Here is a 27,846-nt window from a genome sequence, read left to right as displayed (position 1 = left end):
GTTTCCTTCTCAGGTTCAGGTTGGCCACCCCCTGTCTTAGATCAAGTTAGTTAGCTTAATTTAATTTTAAATCTTATGCAAGACAAGGTGTAAGCTCATCTAGGGGCTGAAGTACCACTGCCTTGCCTCCAAAGCTTGCTTAATCATTTATAAAATGTGTAAAGTGCAAAATACTACTACACCTCTACCTTGATATAACACTGTCCTTAGGAGCCAAAAAATCTTACTGCATTATAGGTGAAACCGTGTTATATTGAACTTGCTTTGATCCACCGGAGTGCGCAGCCCCACACCCCCGGAGCACTGCTTTAAAATGTTATATCCAAATTCGTGTTATATCAGATGGCATTATATTGAGGTAGCGGTGTATTTAACAGTGAGGTCGCCTACACTGAATGAGCAGGACAGATTGGAGCATCATCTCTACAGTTTCAACTGCAGTGACCAATACCTACAGATCACATATCTGAAGAACATTTTCAACTTGAACAAGATCTCCAATTTCTAAGGATTGAGAAAGTCCATTTGATATTAATGCTAAGATAGATAATTAAAGTTTAAATCTCTCTAATTATCACTCCCCCAAACTGTTAAATTGTGTGTGTGCAACTGCATATAGCACTCAAATGTGTGAGATTCTTTCCTGCCTTTTGAAACAATGTTTACTATAGAAGACACTTATCTGTATGCAGAAGGGCAAATATCAGTATGAAGAAACACTGCTTTAGTAAGATTTCAGCCACAAAATGCAGTGTACAAACTACATATAATCAGAATTCCACTGTTTACTATTTCATCAAAAAAAGTATCATTTTTATGAATTCTCCATTTTCAAGATGAGATGGAATATGCTTAAAAAGTATGAAGTCAGCTGAAACTGCTGAAAGGAAAAGGCACCATATTAACTTCTCTCAAGCCACAGGTTTTAATAAAAACATTTTATCATTCCTTCATAAAATCGGTGTTTAAGTCCAGGATACATACAACTAACATGAAGGAAAAGTCTGATATGGCCACAGCCACCATATTACCTTCTTGTCACTTCATTCTGAAGAGTGTAATGCAGCAAAATGTTTCCTTTAAACACATTTCTTTCAAAAAGCACCCTCATTATTTAATCCGTTAAACTACCCTTTAATACAATAAAAGTATCACAAAAAATTGAGAAAGGGGAATGAAATGAACACGTTTACAATTACTTTAATATACAAATTACATGCACTTGCTAATTATAACCACTCTCTAATGAAGTATTTTTAACTGCTAGTAGGATGCAAGTCTGAAGTCAGTGTGGTGCCTTATACTAGAACAAACATCTGCACCAACATCTCTATTTGACACTGCTCTAAACATTTGAAGAAATTCTAGGATTTAACTTACCCAAAACAGAATGAGAGAAAGACAGGTCCCAGCCTGACTTCCTCATTGATCCTATTCTCTATCACCCAGTTTTGGTAAAATAAAACCTAGATTTGTGTTCTAATCTCCATTTATTTTTTTTTATTATGAAGGGTTGGCATTAAGACTTGGTGCATTAAGAGGAAAATTCAAAGACTTTCCAAAAATATTGGATATGAACCTTATTAGAAGGAGAACTGCAGCAGTATCTTTATTCTGTGATTCTGTGTTTGACTGCTTAGAAAAATACACTGCAGCAAAAATCATGCCACTTGTGAAAATAATGTGCATCTGTTCAATAAAGGACCAGGAGTCTGATGAAGGTGAACAGCTCAGTTTTAAAACATGCGACTAATTGGAGGAATCAAAAGCAAATACCAACTGAATAAACTAAACAAAATCCATAAAAGCCAAATTAATGGACTAAACTTGAAGACATGAATAGATTTATTAGGAAAAAAAGTGTATTTAATACTAAATGTTTAATGACAGACAATCAAATTTGTAACAGAAATTCAAAGATACTTTATTTCCATTTCTGGTATATCAAGCAGCTAGATATATCCTAGTTGTAAAAATGGGATTCAATTTAGTTTAATTCACACAAATACTAAACATTTATTCTTATGTTTCAAAGTCCAAGAATGAAATCTTGCAAATAAACACTGAGCAAGCCATGGGTTCATGTTATGTTTGTTTCTTATCTTAAAAAGTCTTAAAGAAAAAAAAAAATGATACAGGACTTATATTCTCAGTGGCATGTATATTATTAACTCCTCCCTCTGCACTCTGGGAGGTAACAACAGTCCTGAATTAATTTTATAAAAAAAAATCTAACTGAACTTTATATTTTTCTATGCCACTACAGCTTTCTTTCACCTCATTTAAAGCAGATCTTCATTGCAAGCTGTCTTCCGGATTCTTCGCAGATTCTTCATGTGGTAGTCCTATAATGCAAAATTTTGGGAAAGCAAACAATTAGACAACGTAAAGCAAGGTTAGTTTGCCATTTCTAAATATTGGCCCAGTTCTCAGCTGTCATCTTACTCTACTAAAACGTCAATATTGAAAATTAGGGGCTCCAGAGCAATAACGCAATCTTAATGGTCTAATGATCAACCCTTAAGTGTTTAAGAGTTCATAGCGTAAATATTGAAACTATACTAACAGTTTATATTGCAAGTAGCTAATTTAACAGCTGTCTTCTCCAGTGTTAGCTCCTTATTTTAGGAATACATCAAAAACCATTTCTGCACGCTTAAGTTAGGTCAAGAATGGAAAAACTTTTAAAGTTTTTTTTTAATACATTATATATATTTCCTAATGTTTAGTTTCTTCATAATGAGAATTGTCAGCATACATCCTTGCCATATATTACTGCAAATGTTAGGCATCAGCCTTTGTATTTACATTTGCCTTAAGTCTGGAATCAGCCATTATACTGCTCTGTACTATGGCTGACTGCAAATTCTCCTACACAGTAGGAAACATTAAACACATACCTCTTAAAGACTTGAATTGCATTGAATGTAACAAGGCGATTATTATGTAGTATTTATTGCATTTAAAACTCTTAAAGATATCTAATTCTGGGCAGCACTGCATCCCTACACACAGTTGAAAGAAAATTCCATTCTGTTAACATCAGATTTATAGTTTTCACACAATATACAAAAAATCCTTTTCACTTTCTTGTAAATAAAAACATAACAGTAAGCTTAAAGATTACAGGCAACAGCATTCAAACATGGATGTGGGTAGAGAAAGGAGTACCTGGCATGAGTACCTGCTTAGTTTGACTGAATCCTTGATTTTTAATTTGGCTTTTCATGGGCCGCTCACAACACCAACGCTGTGTGAGGTATGGTAGTCAGCTGCAATAATTCATAAACCCTACACTTCCATCAATCCAATGCTACTGGCTCTCGAGTTACAGAACAAACTGCATTAGAATGCAAGGCAATAAAGCAAAAAAACTAGAAACATCCTTGACAAAGAAATACTAGCAGTTTATATAAAAACAAAGTAGTCCAACATGTGCCTCAGAAATATTAAGTATTAAAGCAAATGTTTCTGCTGATGTACCAACACAATATGGACTTAAATACAAAAACAGTTCAATTTTTTTAAAAAACGACAAAATCCCTAAAAATAAAAAAAATGGATAATTAAATTTTCTATGGAGACTATATTACAAATATGTTCCAAAGAGGCACACTAATGGGGGCATGAGTCTGCTACAAAATAGCTGAGACAAAACAATGTACCTCAAAATGTTTTGCAGGACTACACTGTCTTTTCCTTCAGAAGGTGCTTTAGTATGTCTTCTTACTTGGCTTAGCTCCATCTTCATCTGTGCATACTTACGCTGCACTGTTAAACAGTAACAAAAAGCCCTAATCAAAGTTTGAAATAATGCACTTACCTCTGTCTGATCTGAGGTCATATCAGATCAGTTTTAATTGGACTGAGTGTCACCTTCAGATTTAATGTCTTCATTGGTCCCATTGACCTCATTCTTAGTATCACTGTCCTTCGAGTCTGTATTTCTGTCTTCACTCTGTTTTTCTCGACTACTGGACTTCATACTACTTTTTTTATCATCAGATGCCCTCTTTTCTGCCATGAAAGAAGACATTAACCGTGGATTTCAAAGTAAAACACATTGCACATGTGAGGAGTGGAACACAGGAGGTGGGACAATCTCAAATTGGAAACAGTAACAAAGTCACAGTTATAGGCATAGGCTTTAGAGTAACACCTTGAAGAGGGCAAAATAACAAGAAGCAAAATTAAAAGTGGTGAAAAGGAGGAAGGACAGCATAGCAGTAGTGTGACAATTACTCAACTTTTCCTTGAGATATATAAATTGGGAAAAAGTGTAACAGTGATGTATGTGGATGTGCTTTATGACTGCTTTACCACTGGATTCAGGGTTACGCTCTGAATAGATTTTTTGTGCGTGATGTGTGCGCCAAGGGAGGCTACGCACTTGTTATTAAACTTGGTTCTTGAAAAGGGAACCAAAAAGAATGAAGGGATAAGGCATTACTATTCAGTCTGTTATTAACCATAGTTACAGAGGGAAGAAAATAAATGAACATCCAGGAAAAACAAGCAACCATAACTTAGCTAGGCTTAAAATAAGAATCAAAGGGAATACCAAAGTCAACTTCAACAGGACAAAATGTAATGGTGCTTGTCTGAGATATATTATTAATCCCCCACCTTTAAATGATAAAAGACTGGGGAAGAAAGACTGTTAGAGATATAAAGACACTAATTTACAAAACAAAGGAGCAACAGATCGATGGGACCCCAGTTTCTTCAAGAACTAGAGGGGTGAATGGTGAATAAAGAACTGGATATATTGCTGAAAAATTGGTATTTTCTTTTCCTCTACAATCATAAGGTAGAGTGAAGATAATGAAACAGAAGCAGCAACGTTTTCTGATGGGGGTGGCGGGAGGAAACAGTCACACATTTACAGCTGAAGTTTAAAATCTGTATAGTCTATAAACTGAATAATCGTACATTTATAAACAAAATACACTAGTTTATCCTGTATCACTTCAAACCACAGGGTCAACCTTTTGCCCAACAGGTGGAGACTGAAAAAACAAATTCTTGGATGTCAGTGTATAGACAAGAACACTGACTCTCCCTCAGATGGATTAATATGCAAGTAGCTGAGAACCAAATACATAAAACAAGTTAAAAACGTCCAAGAAAGCTCTTTGCAAGGTGGCACGTCTGGATTGGCATAGCAATTCTACACTTCAAAAGACAGAAGTGAAAAAGTTACGTTTGAAGAGAGAAGTAGTATATCTACACAGAGAAAGTTTGCACAACAGCTTTACTAGAACAGACCACCAAACAGCAAGGAAAACGGCCAAAATCAAACCCGCAAGACGCAGGACAACTGCCTAAAAAACACTGGAAGTGAAGCAGCACAGCCTGCCTACAGTGCTTGGAAAAACCATTTAGTGATGTCCAAATAGGTAACTGGAGAAGTCTTCTGATAGCGTTGCATATCTGTCTGCCCTCAGTATTGTAACTACTCAGGTGGATTGCACTCTAACTGACCTTGTTGAAAAGTCTTCTCTTTGTGCCTTAAAGGTATCTCCGATGCACACACAGCTCCACTGAGGAACAGAAGTCTTGTTTCCCTGCAGAGGACTAGTAGTCAGACCAATAATCTGATCCTATGTAGACAGAATAGATCATAATAGTCCTATGGATGTGCAGAGTGTGCAGTTTTTTGGGTTTGGACAGATAGGAAAGAACTTTTTCAGAAGATATAAACATTAACCTGTGGAACAAAAGATGAAGCTATACAAAGAACCCCTGTCTTTGAGGGCCTGAAGAACAAGAAAATTACATCAAAGCTCCTGGAGTTTACTAACTAGAATTGAACAAATATTTGTAACAATCTGTAATGAATTTAGCTTCCTTCAGCACCAGTGATATCTGCAAGCAGACAGTAAAGTTCCTTCAACATAGTTATTCAAAATTATCTCACAAAATTGTATTTATTATTGTGGATAGATCACAAATAGTTCTCTGTAGATTTTTATAGGCTCCCTATATGATTTATGTTGATTAGTTGTGATTCATCAGGTAAGATCACCTAATATTGGTTGTTTCTTGAGTGAATGGATGTACAAATATTTCTGGATGAATATTTGCATTGGCAACTGAAGCTTGCTTTCTAATGTAAATTCTTACCATTAAAACTCAAGTTACCTGATATTCATGGAAAGCACACACTGAATGAAACATGCTCATTAGTCAATTTTTTGGTAGTAAATAACTGAGCTCCGTTGCTAACCTTGAACACTGGACACATCACTATCATGGATGAATTTTTTCTTCTAAAATCTGTGAACCAGACCAATGAAATGAAAGCAGTGAGCAAATATTTCAATATAAATCCCTCCTGATGAAGGCTAGTCAGAGAACAGAAGATGATCACACAAATGGAAACAATTTTGTGGAAACTTAAGTTTTTTGACCAATTCCATCTATACCTATTAATTAATTTAATTTCTTCAGTGTACGTCTTATAGTTTGGAAGTAAAAAAAAACAAACTCTGTTGCAAATAGTTGCATATCAACAGTTTAGATTAAGCTAACTTTCAACCTATGTTTATGGTAATATGTATTTCAAAGGAACAAGGAGAGGTGTAACTTAGATTTGTTTGACCAAGGAAGAGCCAGTTGTCTCAAATTTTAAAGATAACTTTTTTCAGAACCGTAGCAACTGTATGGTACAGAAATTCAGGAACTGGAAGTCAGGTCTTCTGGGTTCTAGTCCATACTCTGGCACTGATTTACTGTATAACACTGAGTAAAAGTCTGTCAACTTGTGCCTCAATTTACCCAGCCTCAAAAACCATCAGTGGTATAGGGGCTTAATTCATGTTTGTAAAGCAACTTGAGATTTCCAGATGAAAGACACCATATAAGTATTATTTTCAGCCAACTCTTGCTGCTCACTTTAAAATCCTGACCCACAGTAACTATGAAAACTACTGTAAAGTCACAAAAAAGAGCAAGATTTCAAATGGCAGGAGTCTTAGCATCCACACCACAAACTGTGCATGCACACAAAGTAGACTAAACCCATGTCTACACTAAAACCTTTCGTTGACGAAAGCTGTGTTGGCATACAGCTGCTGAAGTTTGTATATTGCTCCTACGGGTGCATATTTAATTGCTTGTATCAGTGCTGTGCGTACTCACCAGAAGTGCTTGTGTCAATGCAAAGTGTGATGCACCATGGATAAGTATTCTACTGTGCCATGTGCCACCATGTGGAATGAGTTGTGCAGGGATCTCTGGGAGCTATGGGTTAAGTTCCACTATGAGATGCAACATTTGTCATCCCATAAAATCCACATCCCTTAATTTTCCACACCTTTTAAAAAAAATCCCACAATCCAACATGGCACCAAGACTGCACAGCTCTGCACTGTGCTCATGAATGTTGCAAATACAGGATGCATGATCCTCTGGTATTTGCAAACATGCAGGAAGAAACACAGCAACGACATTACGATTTCTTCAAGGACAGACTGTTAAGGGACATCGAAAAAGGTGGCATTCGTGGAGCAGCTGCAGACGATGGAGTGTTGCTTCTGGGCCCAAGAACTGAGCACTGACAGTTAAAATCACATTAACAGCGTCTCTATTTATTGCAACTCTGTTGCTCGGACCTTCAAAGCTAAATACTGATGCACCCTATCCATAATGTAATGCAAGTCTCACAAAACTGAGGGTGGAGTAAAATTTAGAAATATTTTACCTCCCAGCAACATAAACTTCCATGCTCTCTGCAGTGAATGCAGAATTCATTCTAGATTTTAGAGTGCATGTATCCCTCTACTGGAAAAACATGCATCATAGCCCTGTTCCACAGCCCTATTTTGTTTATTAATACTATGATGGTTTACTGAACAGATCATTTATTTCCCCAAATCAGTATTACACTTCTAAGGTTACCAGGCGCTGAAAAGACCTTGTAGTGCCGGAGAGGAGCTGGTGGTCATGGTATGCATAGGTATCAATGACATAGGGAAGGATAGGAGAGAGGTCCTGGAGGCCAAATTTAAGCTGCTAGCTAAGAGATTGAAGTTCAGGACCTCCACAGTAGCATTCTCTGAAATGCTTCCAGTTCCACATGCAGAGCTGGTTAGACAGGCAGAACTGCAGGGTCTCAATGCGTGGATGAGACAATGGTGTAAGGAGGAAGGGTTTAGATTTATTAGGAACTGGGGAAACTTTTGGGAAAGAGGGAGCCTATACAGGAAGGATGGGCTCCACCTAAACCAAAATGGAGTCAGACTGCTGGCACTTAAAATTAAAAATGTCATAGAGCAGTTTTTAAACTAAGGGCTGGGAGAAAGCCAACAGGTATGGAGTAGTATGTGGTTTGGACAGAGACATCCCTTAGGGGAGGATCTATAAATGGAGATTCTCTATGTCCTAGTAAGGAGGAGAGGATGGAAAATAATAAAAGGTAGGATCTGATGAGAAAACAGTCAAATGAAAACAAGTCCCATTCCATTACATTATGTAATGGCAGAAGGGCTGGCTTTAGCAAGTGCAGGGCCTGATTCGTACTCACCCAGCGGCGCTCCAGATCTTCGGCGGCATGTCCTTCACCCGCTCCAGGTCTTCGGCGGCACTCAAAGACCTGCCGCTGAAATGCTACTGAAGACCCGCAGTGAGTGAAGGGCCCGCTGCCAAAGACCTGGAGAGCTACTGGGTGAGTAAAAATTAAAAAGGCGTTGGTGCGGGGCCCGATTCCGGGGAATTGGGCGAATTAGCCTAAAGCCAGTCCTGAATGGCAGACAACTCAAAAGTGACAAGTTTTTGAAGTGCTTATATACGAATGCTAGGAGTCTACATAATAAGATGGGCGAACTAGAGTGCTTTGTATTAAATGAGGATATTGATATAATAGGCATCACAGAAACTTGGTGGAATGAGGATAATCAATGGGACACAGTAATACCAGGGTGCAGAATATATCAGAAGGACAGAACAGGTCATGCCGGTGAGGGAGTGGCAGAAAGAAAGGATAGAATTAAATAAAAGTAAAAATTGTAAATGAACCAAACTGTACCATAGAGTCTAATAAGAAGAATATAGCAGTAGGGATATATTACCGACCACCTGACCAGGATGGTGATAGCGACTGAAATGCTCAGAGAAATTAGAAAGGCTATTAAAATAAAAAACTCAATAATAATAATAGGGGATTTCAACTATTCCCATGTTGACTGGGTACGTGTCACCTCAGGATGGGATGCAGAGATAAAGGGTATGGCTACACTTGAAATTTTGGAGCGCTGCCGCAGAGCTCTCCCAGCGCTGCACGTAAACCACATCCTCTATGAGTGTAGCTTGCAGCGCTGGGAGCCGCACTCCCAGCGCTGCGGCACTGATTACACTGAGGCTTTACAGCACTGTATCTTGCAGCGCTCAGGAGGGTGTTTTTCACACCCCTGAGCGCGAAAGTTGCAGCGCTGTCAAGTGCCAGTGTAGCCAAGGCCAAAGTTTCTTGGCACCTTAAAGGACTGCTTCTTGGAGCAGCTAGTCCTGGAACCCGTAAGAGGAGACTCAATTCATGATTTAGTCCTAAGTGGAGCGCAGGATCTGGTCCAAGAAGTGAATATAGCGGGACCACTTGATAATAGTGATCATAATATAATTAAATTTAACATCACTGTGGCGGCGAAAACACCACAACAGCCCAACACTGTAGCATTTCATTTCAGAAAAGGGAACGACACAAAAATGAGGAGGTTAGTTAAACAGATATTAAAAAGTATAGCTCCAAAAGTGAAAACCCTGCAAGCTGCGTGGAAACATTTTAAAGATACCATAATAGAGGCTCAACTTAAATGCATACCCCAAATTAAAAAACATTCTAAGAGAACCAAAAAAGTGCCACCATGGCTAAACAACAAAGTAAAATAAGCAGTGAGAGGCAAAAACGCATCCTTTAAAAAGTGGAAGTTGAATCCTAGTGAGGAAAATAGAAAGGAGCATAAAGTCTGACAAGTGAAGTGTAAAAATATAATTAGGATGGCCAAAAAAGAATGTGAAGAACAGCGAGCCAAAGACTCAAAAAGTAATAGCAATTTTTTTTTAAATACATCGTAAATAGGAAGACTTCTAAACAATCAGAGGGGCCACTCGATGATCGTGATGGTAAAGGAGCACTCAGGGATGACAAGGCCACTGCGGAGAAACTAAATGAATTCTTTGCATCTGTCTTCACGGCTGAGCATGTAAGGGAGACTCCAAAACCTGAGCTATTCTTTTTAGGTGACAAATCTGAAGAACTGTCCCAGATTTAGGTGTCATTAGAGGTGGATCTGGAACAAATCAATAAACTAAACAGTAATAAGTCAATAGGACCAGATGGTATACACCCAAGAGTTCTGAAGGAACTCAAATGCGAAATAGTAGAACTACTAACTGTAGTTTGTAACCTACCAGTTAAATTCACTTCTGTACCAAATGACTGGAGGATAGCTAATGTGCCACCAATTTTTAAAAAGGGCTCCAGCGGTGATCGCAGCAATTACAGGCTGGTAAGTCTGACTTCAGTACCGGGCAAACTGGTTGAAACTATAGTAAAGCATAAAATTGTCAGAGAGATAGAGGAACATAATTTGTTAGGGAAAAGTCAGCATCATGGGTTTTGTAAAGGGAAATCATGCCTCACTAACCTACTAGGAATTCTTTGAGGGGGTCAACAAGCATGTAGACAATGGGGAAGCAGTGGATATAGTGTACTTAGATTTTCAGAAAGCCTTTGAAAAGGTCCGTTACCAAAGGCTCTTAAAGTAAAAGAGATGGGATAAGAGGGAAGGTCCTCTCATGTATCGGTAACTGGTTAAAAGATAGGAAACAAAGGGTAGGAATAAAGGGTCAATTTTCAGAATGGAGAAAGGTAAATAGATTTGGAAAAAGAGTTAAACAGTAAGGTGGCAAAATTTTCAGATGATACAAAACTACTCAAGATAGTTAAGTCCCAAGCAGACTGCAAAGAGCTACAAAAGGATCTCTCAAAAGTGGGTGACTGGGAAACAAAATGGCAGATGAAATCCAATGTTGATAAATGCAAAGTAATCCACATTGGGAAAACATAATCCCAACTATACATATAAAATTATGGGGTCTAAATTAGCTGTTACCACTCAAGAAAGAGATCTTGCAGTCATTGTGGATAGTTCTCTGAAATCATCTGCTCAATGTTCAGCAGCAGTCATAAAAGCAAACAGATTGTTGGGAACCATTAAGGGCTAGATAAGATGACAGAAAATGTCTTTATATCAACATCTTGAATACTGTGTGCAGAAGTGGTCACCCAATCTCAAAAAAGATATATTGGACTTGGACGTGGCTTCCATATGAGGAGAGATTAATAAGAATCAGACTATTCAGCTTGGAAAAGAGATACCTAAGGGGGGATATGATCGAGGTCTATGAAATCATGACAGGTGTGGAGAAAGTAAATAAGGAAGTGTTATTTACTCTCTCTCGTAACACAAGAACTAGGAGTCACCAAATGAAATTAACAGGCAACAGATTTAAAACAAACAAAAGGAAGTATTTCTTCACACAACGCAAAGTCAACTGTGGAACTCTTTGCCAGAAGATTTTGTGAAGGCCAAGACTATAATAGGGTTCAAAAAAGAACTAGATAAATTCATGGAGGATAGGTCCATCAATGGCTATTAGCCAGGATGGGCAGGGATGGTGCCCCTAGCCTCTGTTTTCCAGAAGCTGGGAACAGGCAACAGGGAATGGATCACTTGATGATTACCTGTTCCGGTCATTCCCTCTGGGGCACCTGGCATTGGCCACTGTTGGAAGGCAGGATACTGGGCTAGATGGATCTTTGGTCTGACCCAGTATAGCCATCCTTATGTTCTTATGTATATTCTCAGTCCTGGGGGAAGGAGGCAGTAAATAGCAACAAAAAGATGACCAGAAGGAAAATTTAACTCAATGAAATCACTACACTCCTATTTATAAAACTATCAAGAAAAGAACTGTGAAGCTATAAACCTAACTGAGAGTTCAATAATGGAAACAATTTGAGCAATTACTGTATAAAATTATAAGTATCCACACATACACACACAGTATTACTGAAGGATTAAAGAGGGCTCCTCCAACTGAATACCAAAAATCTGCTTTATAATTAGGTCAATGAAATAATAGACATATTAGGTGGTAAGTTACAAGCAAACATGCATTACAGGTCTAGCATTATATCTGACCACGTGCAACAGTGAACAAGCAAGCAGCAAAGCATACAAGCTTGCAGAGTGCTCACAACTAAGCAGAACAGACTGGAGAGGAAACCAAATAATGAAATACATTACAGTATACAACAGAAAAGTTATACTGGCCTATAAAAAAAAAAGTCAGGCAAAAAAACATCTGAAGTGTTATCCATATTTTGAGAAACAATCCAGAGTCTACTGAAGAAATGGGAAAAGTTAAACAGGCTAACCTATAATCCACATTCATATAGCACCTTTCACCCCAGAGAGATCTCCAAGTACTTTATAGATATATAGGAATCATTTTACCCACCACTGAAATGAAGCCATCTCTACTGTGAAATATGCCAGCTGTTTGAAAGCACACAGCAACCCAAAACGGTTTAGATCAGAAAGTGTATCCAAATGAAGTTGCAGAGAAGATTAAAAATGGGAATTTAGCCAGGATATGGAATTAACACCTTTGTATTATGAAAAGTACTATGGATCTTTCATATTCACAAGTGGTCACGACAGTTTTATATCTTTTATGAACGATGGAACCTCTGGCAGCATAGCACAATCTAACAACCGACTGTGTTGGAGCACTGGATCAGTACTGATTCAAAGGGAAGAGAGCCACCTTCTAAACATTAATATTATTACTTGACATAGCATGTATTGCCATAAAACAATTCTGAGGAACATTTGGTGTTTCTTTGAGATTCCTCCATATACCAGATCTTGCTTCATTTATGAAATCTGATGGAATCATAACCTAAGATGGTACAGATTCAGGCCACGATGCTGAAAGGTCTCAGAAGTTAGGGAAAACTAAGGTTATGTTTATTAGACAAAGAAGATTAAGAGGATATGATTGAAGTGTACAGAAAATGAAGATGTCGTAAGACTGTCCACCTAAAAAAACCCAAAACAAAATACATATCAATGAGGAAAGCTACTTAAGATTTACAGAAGTGTCCAAGAATAATAAGGAGAACTCACTTCTAAGGGCAGCAGTAGAAGATGTAATCAAATATATTTAGAGAGTTAGAGTGACGTGTGAGGTTTTCCAAAGCCAAACAATCAGCAGGTGTCAACGGGCTAAAATGCTTGGGAACTGCACATTAGTGTGCTTTTCTTTGAGGATTACAGTACTAGGTAAGTAGGCAAAACACACATTTTGCAAGGAGGCAGGAGGGTACGAAGAGAAAGGGAAGTGTGTTTCAAATTCATGTAGTAGTGACACATACAGGCTGCTCACAAATCTCTGAAGGGATCCTAAGAGATCTTTCAGTCTTTGACTGAAAGAATAGGTCTCGGGGGTAACATCAGTTCTGCATGTCTTAAGATCTCACACAAACTAACCTTTTTCTTTAGATTTCCTGTCTTGGTCTCGATCTCTGCTTTTGCTTCGGTGCTTGTATGATTTCCGATCCCGACTTTTTGATCGTCTCCTGTCCCGACTGCGAGACCTATGTTTTCTCTCTGACCTATCATGGCTTCTGCTTCTTCGTCGATCTCGGCTCCTTACATTTAGAAGTAGTTGAAAGAGAGAAAATATCAGCTGTCGTTTACAACTCAAAAATAAAAAATCTTCATTAATTTGCCATTAGGTTACCATTCTGCTCTCATGTTGGCTTAGAAGAAAAGGTTTAATATTTATGAGGAATACCAAGTCTCTCTCATAAACTCTTTCCTTCCAGGAACATTTCTCAGTACTTCACAAGTTCTCTGTCCACCCTTCTCTGCCTTCTTCCCTTCTTCAAACATCTACAGCTACAGGAAATAATTCTCAGGAAAAGCTTTAATACTGATTTTTAAATCAGAGCTTTAAAAAAATACTTAAACTTTATGATGGAAGCGTATGTCAACTATCATGCTTACATCAACTACATATATAAAATCACGATGTTTTCATCTACTTCCAATATGGCGGTGAGTTTTAATACATGACAGTTTCTCTTTTGATTCATCCTTTGAAACAGCAAGAATTGTCCACCTCTGGAGAGGTCATACTGGACCTGACAGACAAGCAGTTTGATCAAGTGATGATTCTAGTGCTTCCTCTAACTGATTCCAACTTTTTAGATCAACTGTCCAAAGTCATATTCTGTTCAATGGTTTCAATGCACCTCCTGTTTTGGCTCACTTATTGCTTAATTTTTTGTGGTACAAAATTAATTTTTATTTTTAAAATCTGTATTTGGTGTTGGATAGGAATTATAATAAAATATTTTCTGAGGTTGAATGAGATTGAGATCTGTTTTATTTTTGTAGTGTATCAATATAAAATGAGGTAAAGAAATTTGTCATTTACAGCTACAGAATTCAGCTGATTCCATTATAGAGTTAGCAGTTTCTGATCAACTGAGAGGAACATCAGAAAGGACGCCTGGCTCAGTGGTTATAGTGTAGCCCAGGACTAGGGAGACTTAAGTTCAATGCTATGCTCTGCTACAAACTTCAGGTATGACCTTAAGCAAGTAATGTATCTTCTGTGTACATCAGTTTCCCCATCTATAAAAGGGAGATAATGGTATTTCCTTATGTTCCAAAATTACAAATACAGAGAAACTTCAATGTTTTCATAAATAAGGCTAAACATGTTGCAGTTATATACCACTAAAGGGTGGCAAAACTTTAGGTACATCTACACTTAAGTGGCATGTAGATTACACCCGCTGCTTGCCCAGCTGGCATAGCTATAAACAGTAGTGTAGATAGTGAGACACAGTTGAGGGGAGTAGAGCGGCCTACACATCTGAGCCTGAGGGCATGTATCATCTCTGCATGCCCAAGTAGTGCCTCCTACATCTACACTGCTATTTTTAGCAGTTTAGTCTCTCACTGCCAGAGGCTCTCTCTGCCACAGAAAGAGGCTCTGGCAGGAGGGAGGCAGTGGAGAAAAGCTCTTTCACTGCCACACGTAGCTACAAATCAGTGACGAGTGTGGACGCAGTCTGCTTTTCACTGTGGGGTGTAGTGCCTGTAATCTTCACACCACCGTAAGTGTACACAAGGCTGAGTACATTACACACACGTGGGGCTCTTTGTGTTCCTTCATTCTCTCACACAAGCTCCCTTTCTGCTACTCTCTCATATCCCTCAATTTAAACAGTCCATGCAACACCACCCCATACCAGGGGCTCAGTGCACCTCCCCCCACCCCAATTCCATTCTACTCATACCTTTGTCCCACATTCTTCCCCCATACTAGGGCTTCTGTGTGCCCCCATTCTCCATACAATTCTTATTTCTTTTCTTGTCGGTACAGGAGATATCTAGAACATTCCCTGAATTTTTTGAATCAACTAGCTATGGTATTCAAAAGTTGTTACAAACAGTAAAACAGAAAAATGCAATCAAGTTAGCATAGGTCCTTGTCTTGATCGGCCAACAAAATTCTTGACAGCAACCATTCCTTTACAGGTACATTCCTTTACAGCCTGAAATCATATAGTTTTGAGGTTCTTACGTGCATGGAATGCCATTATAAATTCACTTGAAAAGTCAATGGTCCCTAATTACGGTACCTGCTTCGCCTTCTCTCTCTGCTTCTTGATCTTTTGTGGTCCCGTGACCGGCTGCATCTTCTGTCAGATGTTCTGCTTGAATGTCTGCTACGAGAACGACTCCTCTTACGTCTTTCTCTGTCACGTGCCCTCTCTTTTTCCTTTTCTTCTTCCTCACGTCGTCTCTTCCTTTCCCTCTCTTCTCTTTCACGTTCCCTCTCTTTCTCTCTCTCTTCTCGCTCTTGTTTCTCTTTTTTTAACTTGTCATCACGTTCAGGTTCTTCAGTTCTTTTTCTTAACTTTTCCTTACAAAAAATAAGTGTTTACAGCATAGATTTAATGAAGATAAAATTTATTCAGAAGAAACTACTCAGCATCATTAAACCGCTATAAAAGGGCAAGGAGACATATTAGATTTCAAGGGGTTACACTTAATCGTCAAGCCAAAGCATAACCTTCTTACTAGCACTTCTAAGTCAGCTAACAAGTCCTTTGTTCATCCGGATGGTTCACTGACCTGGGCAGTACCTAATATTTAAAATTAAAAAAAGATCTGGGGACTCCACAAATTATACCTTGCAAAAAGAAAAGGATAAAGACTGATGATTTCTGGAAGAAATCCAAGTTGTAGAGTAAATATAATTATTTTGTGGTTCTGACAAGCAAAACCTTAAGATCTACCTTTAATACTTTTAAGATGTCACTATAAATCCCTCTGAAGTTATTTCTTTTCTTAAAGTTATTTCTGTAAAAGCATGTGTGTGTGTGTGTGTATACACAAATACATCATAAAGGATAACGACAGTACAAAAAACACAAGACAAGGGCAGGTTTATACTTAAAACACAGAAGCAGTGAAACTGTGCTGTTGTTGGGCTTCAGTGAAGATGCTACCACACTGATGGGAGAAGATCTCCCATCAGCATAATTAATCCAGGTCTCAGAGGTGGCAGCTATGGGTATGTCTACACTACGGGATAATTCCGATTTTACATAAACCGGTTTTATAAAACAGATTGTATAAAGTCGAGTGCACGCAGCCACACTAAGCACATTAATTCGGCGGTGTGCGTCCGTGGTCCGAGGCTAACGTCGATTTCCGGAGCGTTGCACTGTGGGTAGCTATTCCGTAGCTATCCCGTAGTTCCCGCAGTCTCCCCTGCCCCTTAGAATTCTGGGTTGAGAGCCCAGTGGCTGATGGGGCAAAAATCATTGTGTCGCGGGTGGTTCTGGGTAAAAGTCATCAGTCATTCCTTCCTCCGGGAAAGCAACAGCAGACAATCATTTCGCGCCCTTTTTCCCTGGACTGCCCTGGCAGACACCATAACACGGCAACCATGGAGCCCGTTCAGCTTTTTCTTTTTCTCTCTCTTTTTTTTTTATTTTTTTTTTTTTTTACAGTCACCGTATGTGTACTGGATGCCACGGACAGAGGCAATACTCCAGTGCTACACAGCAGCATTCATTTGCTTTTGCATGATAGCAGAGATGGTTACCAGTCGTTCTGTACCGTCTGCTGCCAGTGTAATTTGGCAATGAGATGACGGTTATCTGTCCTTCTGTGCTGTCTGCTGCTATCATGCTGAGATCAGCCGGGGGCGCAAAAGCAAAACTGGGAACGACTCCCCGAGTCAATCCCTCCTTTATGGTTTCTAAAAATAGAGTCAGTCCTGCCTAGAATTTGGGGCAAGTGTACTAGAGAAGCAGTGTATCAGAGAGCACAACTGCTCCGTGTCAGATCCCGCAGAAATGATGAGCTACATGCCGTTCACGGGGGGTGCCCCTGCAACAACCCCACCCATTGCTTCCCTCCTCCCCCAACCTTCCTGGGCTACTGTGGCAGTGTCCCCCCCATTTGTGTCATGAAGTTATAAAAAATGCAGGAATAAGAAACAGTGACTTGTTACTGAGATAGCATGGGGAGGCTGCCTCCCCCTCATGTTATGACAGTCCAGGCAGGACAGAATCTTTTCTCTACACAGGAAAGGGAGGGGGCTGATGGAGCTCAGCCACCAGTGGCTATGATGAAGACGGTTACCAGCCGTTCTGTACCATCTACTGGGAATGACCAGGAATCATTCCTATTTTTACCCAGGTGCCCCTGAGGCCAGCCAGGGGTATTCAGCAGTTATCAAGCATGTACTGTCTGCCACCAGGGAGGGGAGAGGAGCGGATACTACTCTTCACTGCTGCAGCATCGCGTCTACCAGCAGCATTCAGTAGACATAGGGTGACATTGAAAGAAGTCAAGAAACGATTTCTTCCCCTTTTCTTTCACGTGGGCTGTGGGGGGGGGGGGGGGGGAGAGAGAGTAAATTGACAATCTATTCCCTGAACCATGCCGGACAATGTGTTTGAACCTACAGGCATTGGGAGCTCAGCCAAGAATGCAAATACTTTTCGGAGACTGCTGGGGACTGTGGGATAGCTGGAGTCCTCAGTACCCCCTCCCTCCCTCCATGAGCATCCATTTGAGTCTCTGACTTCCCGTTATGCTTGTCACGCAGCAGTGTGTAGCCTGGAGATTTTTTTTTTCAAACACTTTGGCATTTTGTCTTCTGTAACGGAGCTCTGATAGAACAGATTTGTTTTCCCATACAGCAATCAGATCCAGTATCTCCCGTACGGTCCATGCTGGAGCTCTTTTTGGATTTGGGACTGCATTACCACCCGTGCTGATCAGAGCTCCACGCTGGGCAAACAGGAAATGAAAATCAAAATTTCGCAGGGCTTTTCCTGTTTACCTGGCCACTGCATCCAAGTTCAGATTGCTGTCCAGAGCGGTCACAGTGGTACACTGTGGGATACTGCCCGGAGGCCAATACTGTGGATTTGCAGCCACATTAACCCTAATCTGATATGGTAATACCGATTTTAGTACTGCTCCTCTCATCGGGGAGGAGTACAGAAACCGATTTAAAGAGCCCTTTATATCGATATGAAGGGCCTCGTAGTGTGGACGGGTACAGCGTTAAATCGGTTTAATGCTGCTAAAATCGGTTTAAACGCGTAGTGTAGACCAGGCCTGTGTTGATGAGAGAAGTCCTCCCACTGACATAGTGCTGTCCACACTGGGGGATTAGATCAGTATAATTGCATCGCTCCAGGATGTGGATTTCTCACACCTGCGAGCGACGTAGTTATACTGATGTAAGTTGTGGTGTAGATCTGGCCTAACAGCACACTCCAGGATTCTACCCAATTTACATTCCTCCTAAAACATCCAACCTATGGAAATGGAAAAAATAGGTATCTCATTTTAAAATATTTTAATAGTGCATCCTCAAATTTTGAGAACTCCAAACAAATAAACTCTCAGCTAATTGAAGTTAGTTATATCCCATATTTCAGACTCCAGCTGAGTGGCACTTCTAAGTTTCACCAAGATGATGCTAAACTCTGTTGGAGTTCATAAACTCAAGAGTTTTGTTGCAGTAGAGTTTAGCTTCAGTTCTCAGGAGCCTAACACCAACTCAGGCTACCGTTCAATGGTGCGTCCCCAATTGCTTGCCATTATATTGATTTCAAGGACCGAAAACTGCTAATATCAGGAGTTCTGTGTTTGTACGTGATTAGCATATTTCCATTAAAGTGAAAACATACAAACAGATATCCTTGTAAATTGGATATTGTACATAAAAAACTGTTAGGTATGAAAACTCTTCTTTAGTTATTTTATATCACTCCAAATGCTTCACCATAGTGTGTCCCTGAGTAGATGAAAGATATTTTTGCAGTGATATCTCATGTATTTGAAAAGAGCTTGCTTGTCACACACTTCTGTTCTGTCTATAGGGAGGAACCGTATGCAACTGTCTGGGGGCTGTCATAGAAGAATGAACATAGAATATTTTAATTAACTTATTCCAGTGAATACTTTAATCAATATATTTGTAATATTCAGGATACTGCACACTGGGATATACCAGTGTGAACCACGAAATATACCAAGAGCATTTCACCAAACAAAAATCATAAAAACGTTAATTGAAACCATGTTGTGTTGAATACCTTCAGCAGCCTGGTTAGTGGGGGAATTTAGCACAAAAATCCAGGCTTAATTTGATTTTCATTTTTTGTTTTGTACTTTAGGTAATATTTTCAAAAGCACAAAAGTGATGTAGGAGTCTGAGTCCCATTTTCAAAAGGGATATAGGCACTTTGGAGCCTAAGTGCCACTGCTAAAATTACCTTTCATCTCTAAATAATTCAAAGCTGTCAATGCTTGGTTGCCAACAAATGGATTTTGAGAACCTGAGGTTATGTATGTAAGGATTCTGCCAATGATTTGGTTCTTAAATAGTTTATATAGAAAGAAAGTCAGTTTACCTTTAATTACAAAAGTTATACTCACTTTTAATTCTTCTACAGTAGCTTTAATTTTGGCATAACCCATGTGCTGTTTTCCCATTAAGTGGTCATCCACTCTGGACTGTGCATCTCCTACTATTAAAAAGGCTCCACAGACTTCACAAACTTCCATTTGCTTTTCTTGAGCTGCAAAGCTCTCAATTGTCTGGAAGAGAAGGTAGTGGTTAGAGCAAAGAACAATAGAAAAGTTTTAATCTGGAGCCAGTTAGACTTACTACTACTTACTTTATCAACTGTTCTTCTAGTGTTGTGAAATTACGAATTTCAGCTTTAAAAAGGAACTTATAATTACTTGCTTTAACTTGGCACTATTATGAAGTCACCTACATATTATGCCTAATATGAAAAAGTTTAAAAAACAAACAGACTGCAAGACTAAACATGCTAACTCAATGTTTTCCACAGATTAATGGCAGTCTGCACTTTACAGTAAGTACTTAACTGTGGAATTTGGGAAATGTCTTTTTCACTATCAAGGATACAATGCCTATTACCCGCTGCTACGGCTGGTTTCATGGTAATATTCAATATTAGTTCTACCTTGCAAAGGACAAAACCAGGCCCCACTTTTCTGCTCGAGACCTTTGACTACATGACAAAAACTTTGGGAGACTGACAATGAAATGCCCAAGAAGAAGAAACATCTATAGGCCCTGCAATGGAACAGAGAAAGGAAGCTGGGTTCGATGCTTTCAAGGTAGACCTTCATTTTTAAGAGAATGGTGGGGAAAGTATAATAAATATATCAAAGCAGACATAGTGTGACATAAACTTACCAAAATCTCATTACACTGAATTGACAGCCCAAATCCAAGTGATTATTCCAGTATAGCATTAATACGTTCTCCTGTGTACATTCCGCTTCTGACTCTTATGGAGCCAAAATATCCTGGTCTGAGCACACTTCTGGAGCAAGGGACTACTGAGTTCTAATCTAACTTCTAACAAAAGCTCCTCTCTGTGATCTGGCAGTAGACATTTAACCTGTTTATTTCAGCTTTCCCCAACAGTAAAAACTATGGAGATAAATCTTTGCATAGGTCACAGGAATATGGTGAGGGGCTGTTAGTATTTGCAAAGCATTCTGAAGATGATGGGGTCAAATTCAAGCCTGGTAAGGAGCTGTACTGCCACTGATTTCAACAAAGTTGCATCCACTATACCACATCTGAATGTGAACCATATCATTTAAATTCTTAAAAGGAGAAATTTATGAGAACAAATCAAGAGCTTCAGGATTTCAAAGTTTAACACAAAAGGGTGCAAAAATGGGAGAACAAGGTTTGGAAAGAACTAAAGCAGAATTGAAAATTCTGACAAAAATGAAAGTTTTCAGGAAATCAATCAGATAGGAAAATTCTCAATATGTATTATGAATTTCAAGACAGATGTCTGATATACAGATCTGGAAAGACATTAAGGCCCAGGGCACGTTAATATCACATTCCAAATACCAGGCCCCAGGTATTCTGCATTATTCTCAGATTATTTGACAAGTAAGGGAAGCATACACTGTACATTTCTATGGCCAATATCAATTTTTCTGGACAACTGCCTCAAACACATGACCAAAATTAATGCCATATCCACTTTACAGTAATGAGTGTTTAGAATCATACTAGGTTTTGAAAAGGCTTCCATAAACTCCTGAATTATAGCTTTCTTGAACTATGCTATGGTTTTAAGGGATGGCAGCTCCTCTGACTTCTGCATACAAGACCATTAGAATTAAAGAAAGTGATTTAGGAACTAGTGTAGGGGTCGGCAACCTTTCAGAAGTGGTGTGCCGAGTCTTCATTATTCACTCTAATTTAAGGTTGTGTGTGCCAGTAATGCATTTTAACGGTTTTAGAAGGCCTCTCTCTATAACTCTATAATATAAAATTAAATATTGTTGTATGTAAAGTAAATAAGGTTTTTAAAATGTTTAAGAAGCTTCATTTAAAATTGAATTAAAATGCAGAGCCCCCCGGACCGGTTGCCAGGACCCAGCCAGTGAGAGTGCCACTGGAAATTGGCACGCGTGCCATAGGTTGCCTACTCCTGAACTAGTGTAAATGCAACATCACACAAGGAAGACTTATGAAAAAATCAACTGCTTTTGTTGTTTTCAAATACAAGCTAGAGGGAATTTCTCCTCTAATTTCTTCCTGGTGCTAGAACCGCTTCTAATCAGGTCCAGCCTTAAACATGTGAGCTTCCAGGAATCAAATAGTCTAGTAGCTCAGAACACAATTACAGAGAAAAGCAAGAGATTATCTATTGGGATAAACTCCTTGAGAAGTGGCAGTCATGGGGGAGATTTAAAGAAGAGAAGCTGCTGACAGCCAGGAACCTAAAGATCCTTGAACAGACTCTGGTTTACTGATCATTGCTAGCAAGAAAGTTCTCAGTTATGGAGAGTTAAGTGTCTTCACCATAATAAAAGTTATATTTCCATTTCAAGCACGATTTCTGACTTCCTCTAAAAATCTTTGAAATGGTTTGTGTCCCACTGGAGGGGTGCAAAAGGACTAGTGGGGCAGGGGAGGATCAGACGTGGCAATGGACAGACGTCAAACTTCAATTACTTTAGAGTCTCTGTTTTCATTTAAAAAAATTAAGTCTCTAAACTGTTATGTTTGAGAAGAAACACTCTGGCCATGTTTTGAAGGTTAATTGATTCAATGATGTCTGACTAACTTTTCAGAGTGCCAGCACAATGGCTATGAGAGGTGAATTGCTTCATTCATTTCAGTGGGTGCAAACTCAAACGGCCACTGATAATTTAAAATACAAACATTTTAAAACTATCTCACTGCTCCTTGATGTATACAGGAAACAAGGGAAGGCTCATATTATGAAGATCTCAGCTAGTGTTTCTTAAAGTGTGTGATGCACACCCCGGGGGAGGGGGGGGGGGGTACAGAAGGCGGCAACTAGCTCACTAGCCTATCAACAATATATGATCAAGTTGAAGATGGATGCAAGTGTTTTCATTTTTCTGAAGAGGGCTTGAAAATATTCTCAAATTTAAGATGTTTTGGTCCAAGCAATGCTAAGATGGGCATGTTAGAAACTTGCCAAAAAAAATTTAACACTTAGTTTTCTGAGGTCTTGCATTTTTACATTTTCCAATTTAGTTTTTATTTTGGGTTTTTAAATTAACTTAGAATAAGTTTCCTGCATTTCTAATTTTTTCGCTATACAAGCATCTTTGATGTTTTATCTTCTGTAAACTACCAATACATATTCATAAATTCCCAATGCCAATTTAGTTTTGGCAAAGAATACTAATCTAAATGAGTTTACAATTTAAATCTAAGATTTAATTATCTAACAAAGTACATGATATTGACTAAGACTAATTGGAGTTTTAAATTAATGAATATATTGTGTGAAATACAGGCTGGGCTCTCATAAAGGGCACGATTTCAGCCTGTTAAATTTTAATGTGAGAAACAGAAATTTGACAAGAAAGCAGTAACTGGATTGTTGTAACTTTTAAATCCTCTGATTACATAAGGGGCAAGGCTATCTGGTCAGGTTCTGCTTTTGCATCGAGCCTTGAAAGCCCACACAGCTTTTACTTACTGAAGTTGTAGACCTCAGCAACTCTCTCTCTTCTTTTAACTGTTCAACAAGTTTCATCATTCCTTGTGCCTCTTCCACCTTTCCTTCAGAACCCAATTCTTCAATCTAAAGCAGAATAAAAATCCTATCAGGATCTTTTAATCTGAGCATTTGATTAATAGTTGTGTTAGAAAGTGACTTTTACCTGTTGTAGAAGTACATCGATTTTGTCAGTTAAGACCTGAATTTTCTCTTCGTTTTTACCAGTAGGTCCAGCTGCCTGCTAAATATTAAAAAAAATAATTCAGTCCCTAATCAAAGGATTAAGAATGTGTGTTTTTAAGAAACTACACACCTATTAATATTTTTCTCTAGAATTACATACTTGATAAATAGAGTAGATCCAAGTACAGAAATGTTGTATTTTCATTTAGTGAGAGAAAAAGGAAATTTATTCACCTATAATCCTGTTTCTCTGAAGGCACCACACACACAAAATTCGTGAGCTTTAATCTGATAGCACAAGAATGGCAACATACCCCTAACTCTTAACATTTGACCCCTAAGAACAGCAATAGCAGGTGGAGCATGGGCTAAGCCCATGGTTGACTGCCAGATACTACCCTCTGCAGATAATGTCCTTCAAATGCTTCTTACTCTGTATTTTTATTTGGGGAAATCTCATGAACAGTGAGCACAGCTTCCAGGAAGGTGGAACCAAACTATCCTCCCAAAATAAGCATCATATGTAGATGCCAAGTTCAGAGAACAGTGCTGAATCAGTATGTGACCAGAACTCCAGTTAGCAGCCCTACACATGTCTAAGATAAAAATGTTATCGGGGCATGCCACTGATACTGCCTTGAGCCTAACAGAGAATATCCCAAGCCACTTAGGTACTGTTAGCCTAGCTAATGTAAAACAAAGGGTAATCTACTTAGATATAAGTTGAATGGCAATGGCATTCCCTTTACACCGATTCCCCAAAGCTATAAAAAAAGTCTAAGGGTATATGTCTACAGAACGAAGGTTACAGCGAGACAGTAACAGTGCTCAGATACGTCTATGCTACAGTGATGCTTGCTAAAGAAACAAAGGGTTTTTTCCATTACTGTAGTAAATCTGTCCCCAAGAGGCAGTACTTAGGTTGACGGAAGAATTCTTCCGTCAGCTAAACTGCATCTATAGTGGAGACTGGGTCGACCTAATGTTGCACAGGGTGTGAAATTTTTCAAAGTCATAAGCAATGCAGCTAGGTCAACTAAGTTTTAGGTGTAGACCAGGCATAACTGATTTTCTAAACGCCCTGTCCAAATAGGAATGTATATCTCCTCTGACACCTAGGGTACTGAATTTGGCTTCCCTTGTTTGAGAATAATATGTTGTGAAAAACATTAGGAAATTAAGAGTCTTATCAAAGCAGAACTCAGACATCACTTTTGGCATTAATTTAGAAGGATGCAGGATGACTGTCTCTTTGGAGTCGGTGAAAGGAAACTCACCCATTAAAATATGCAATTCACTCTTGTTACAAGTGCAATTAAAAATGCTATTTTTAACAGGAAGAGCCTTCCATTAGGCAAGTCTATCATCCTTATCAAGTAACAACTATCCTGCAAATTAGTTATTTAACTACATAAAAAGAACAGGGGAAGTGTGTGTATGTGTAAGAACAGAAATCATTCTGAGCACAGAGAAAAAAGCTGAAGTTATCTATGGAAAAGGGAAGTGGAGTTCTTCTGGTCACAGTAACCAGTAACATGTAAATCATATAAGAACCTTCTGGAAAGCAGCAAATTCACATTATAGTGAACATCCCACATTCAGAGTCCACTTTTAAGAACAATTCTTTGCTTCAGTGTAGGCTTTTGTACTTACACCTGATGATTGCTGATTCTGTGACAGCGCCAAACGAGCATGCCCTCTTCGAATCCTCCGTTCTACCTCTGCAAGTAAGCTCTGTAAATATCGCAAGAAGTCTCTTTCATAGCCCACTTTCATAAAACGAGAGCTCTTCTCATATCTGATAAAAAATACACAATGTTTTTTACTGAATGATCATGTGTCATTCTGTAATATAGAGGTGTGACAAACATGTAAAAAACTGCAATGCTTTAACAGCTCCAGCAAAAATTACAACTTTGTAAATTATACTGGGGCTGCTTCAGAACAGGGGAATGGACTAGACGACCTCAAAGTCCCTTCAAGCACTATATTTCTATTATTAGTGATTTTTTAAATTAAGTTTTCATAACGAAATGGACAATGAAAAGTACAAGGTAAAGGATTTACAGCCTATATATGAAACTGCTCTTAAATTATTATTTTCTTCTTGTCTGGTTGGTTTTATGAACGCCAATTTGAACAAATTAAACCATTACAGTTGCTGCATTAACTTATGCTAAAACAACTTAAACACTCACTGTTTACGCAGATTTTCATCATGAATTTTTTCACATGGACCTAAAAATAAAGCAAGGTAAGACTTAGCGCACACTCTGGAAAGCGACACCAAAACTCCTGAAGATTTAGTCAGCATGCTTTTGGGTAGGTTCATAAAAAGACTTGGGCAACTAACGGCCACTGTAGGCACATAAATCCCAGAATCAGGCTCCACAAACCCCCCCTCAGCTGCCACCAAACCTGTTGGTGACAAATTACTGAGACAGAGAGAGAGAGAGAGAAGCGCACACTAGCGTGAAAATGATTCTGTAGTCTGGTGGCTATAGAACTCACCTGGGAAGTGGGAAACCCAGGATCCAGTCTTCCTGCTTCAATGAATTTATTGTTTACCCACAGAGGAACAGTTTCACAGTACAGATTAAGGATCACCACATTGGAATATCCCAGAGCTCCGTGGTTAGTAAATTCACCTGAGAAGTGGCAGAGCCCTGTTCAAATACCTTCTCCCACTCAGACCGAGGGGGGACTTAAAGCAAGAACTCCCACATCCCAGGTAAGCATCCTAAATGTTGGGCTAGAAGTATGAGGGAGGTCCTCCTGACCTTCTTGCAAAAACAGCATAGGAACCTAACTCCAAGAGAGAGTTTGTAGCTGAGAATCCCAAGCAGAGGGAGGCATCTCTTTCTAGCCTGGACTACGGCATAGTACTCCGAGAGCAAGAGGGCTTAGGACACGCTCTTTACCTTGGCATCTCCTATTGGCTAGCTTGGAGGGAGATGCAGAACATGCCGGCTTCTGTCTATCCCATTCTGAGGTGCCTCCTAAAGGGAGCCTACGTGCCTAACTCAGACTTTTGTGAATCCAACTGATTTTCTAGGCACCTAAAAGTTAGGTATGGTGATGCTAACCATTGCTATGCCCAAGTTTCTTTGCAAATCTAGCCCTTTGTGTCTAATTACATTAAGCACTGTAGGTTATCCAACCAGTCAGATAACTGGGAGCACCATGATTAAGGATATGATTCTGTTATGGATTCTGAGATTTTCCGGAACCTCTGTGAGTTCTTCTGCAGCAGGATGGGAGCAGTGGCTGGGGTTGGGTCAGCACCCATAGGGCTGGTGTAGTGGCAGTCAGTCCCTGCTGCAGAAGCAGCGGTGGGACTGGAGGAGCTGTAAGCCCCTGGCAGTGCTATTTGTCTGATCCATCCCATGACTATTTTTAGTAAAAGTCAGGGACAGGTTGCAGGCTTCCATGAATTTTTGTTTATTATCTGCGACCTGTTCCTGACTTTTACTAAAAAATACCCATGGCAGAACCTTAACCTTAACCATGATACAGGACACATTTCTACAGTGTCTCAGGAAAGCATAAAGGTGAAGCTGATGCATTTTTATGAAGCTCTCTGTAAACTGGCCTTTTGTACCTACATTTTCACTTACTTGTTTGGAACTTTTTTTCTTCAATTTATCTTAAAAAAGAATACCAAAATGCGGTAACATTTCTCAGACTAACAAAAGGAAAAAAATAAGAATTCTGTAACACGTGTAAAATGGAATGGAAATTCACTGAATCTCCAGCACAAAATAAAAGCATGTTTCAGAACAAAGTTTTCAAAAAATATCCTGGCAGGATTATAACAGCCTAGTTTTCTAAGGCTCTTTTTCAAAAGGCTAGTTTTTATTTTGATTTGAGTAATTTGTGGTCTCCAAACATCTGGCCAGATGTCTAACTTTACAATAAAGCACTGGCTGATTCAAAGAAATTGATTTTAAGTTTAGAATCAGAAGAACGAAAGCAGATAAGGGTTCCATCTAAAG

General features: G+C 39.1%; 1 protein-coding gene across 3 annotated transcripts in view; it reads right to left on the bottom strand.

Annotated features, from left to right (window-relative positions):
• Positions 1-901: 901 nt before the first annotated feature.
• Positions 902-27,846, bottom strand: part of LUC7L3 (LUC7 like 3 pre-mRNA splicing factor) — a 43,477-nt gene continuing 16,532 nt past the window's right edge. The window contains exons 3-12 of one of the 3 annotated variants that reach the window (XM_030535053.1): positions 26,050-26,089; positions 25,505-25,649; positions 23,832-23,909; positions 23,648-23,752; positions 20,058-20,219; positions 15,725-16,008; positions 13,557-13,717; positions 3,877-4,017; positions 3,666-3,771; positions 902-2,345 (exon numbers count right to left, since the gene is read on the bottom strand). In XM_030535053.1, the coding sequence (XP_030390913.1) occupies positions 2,333-2,345; positions 3,666-3,771; positions 3,877-4,017; positions 13,557-13,717; positions 15,725-16,008; positions 20,058-20,219; positions 23,648-23,752; positions 23,832-23,909; positions 25,505-25,649; positions 26,050-26,089 (1,235 nt within the window). In that variant the 3' untranslated portion in view covers positions 902-2,332. Of the gene's footprint in view, positions 3,772-3,823; positions 4,018-13,556; positions 13,718-15,724; positions 16,009-20,057; positions 20,220-23,647; positions 23,753-23,831; positions 23,910-25,504; positions 25,650-26,049; positions 26,090-27,846 lie in introns of all 3 variants that reach the window. The other 2 variants (XM_030535052.1, XM_030535054.1) reach the window with 2 other exon arrangements.

The sequence above is a fragment of the Gopherus evgoodei genome, chromosome 15 (assembly GCF_007399415.2).
Source record: "Gopherus evgoodei ecotype Sinaloan lineage chromosome 15, rGopEvg1_v1.p, whole genome shotgun sequence".
Lineage (NCBI taxonomy): Eukaryota > Metazoa > Chordata > Testudines > Testudinidae > Gopherus > Gopherus evgoodei.
Note: the sequence above shows the minus strand (reverse complement) of the source record. Positions and strands in the feature narration are given on the sequence as shown.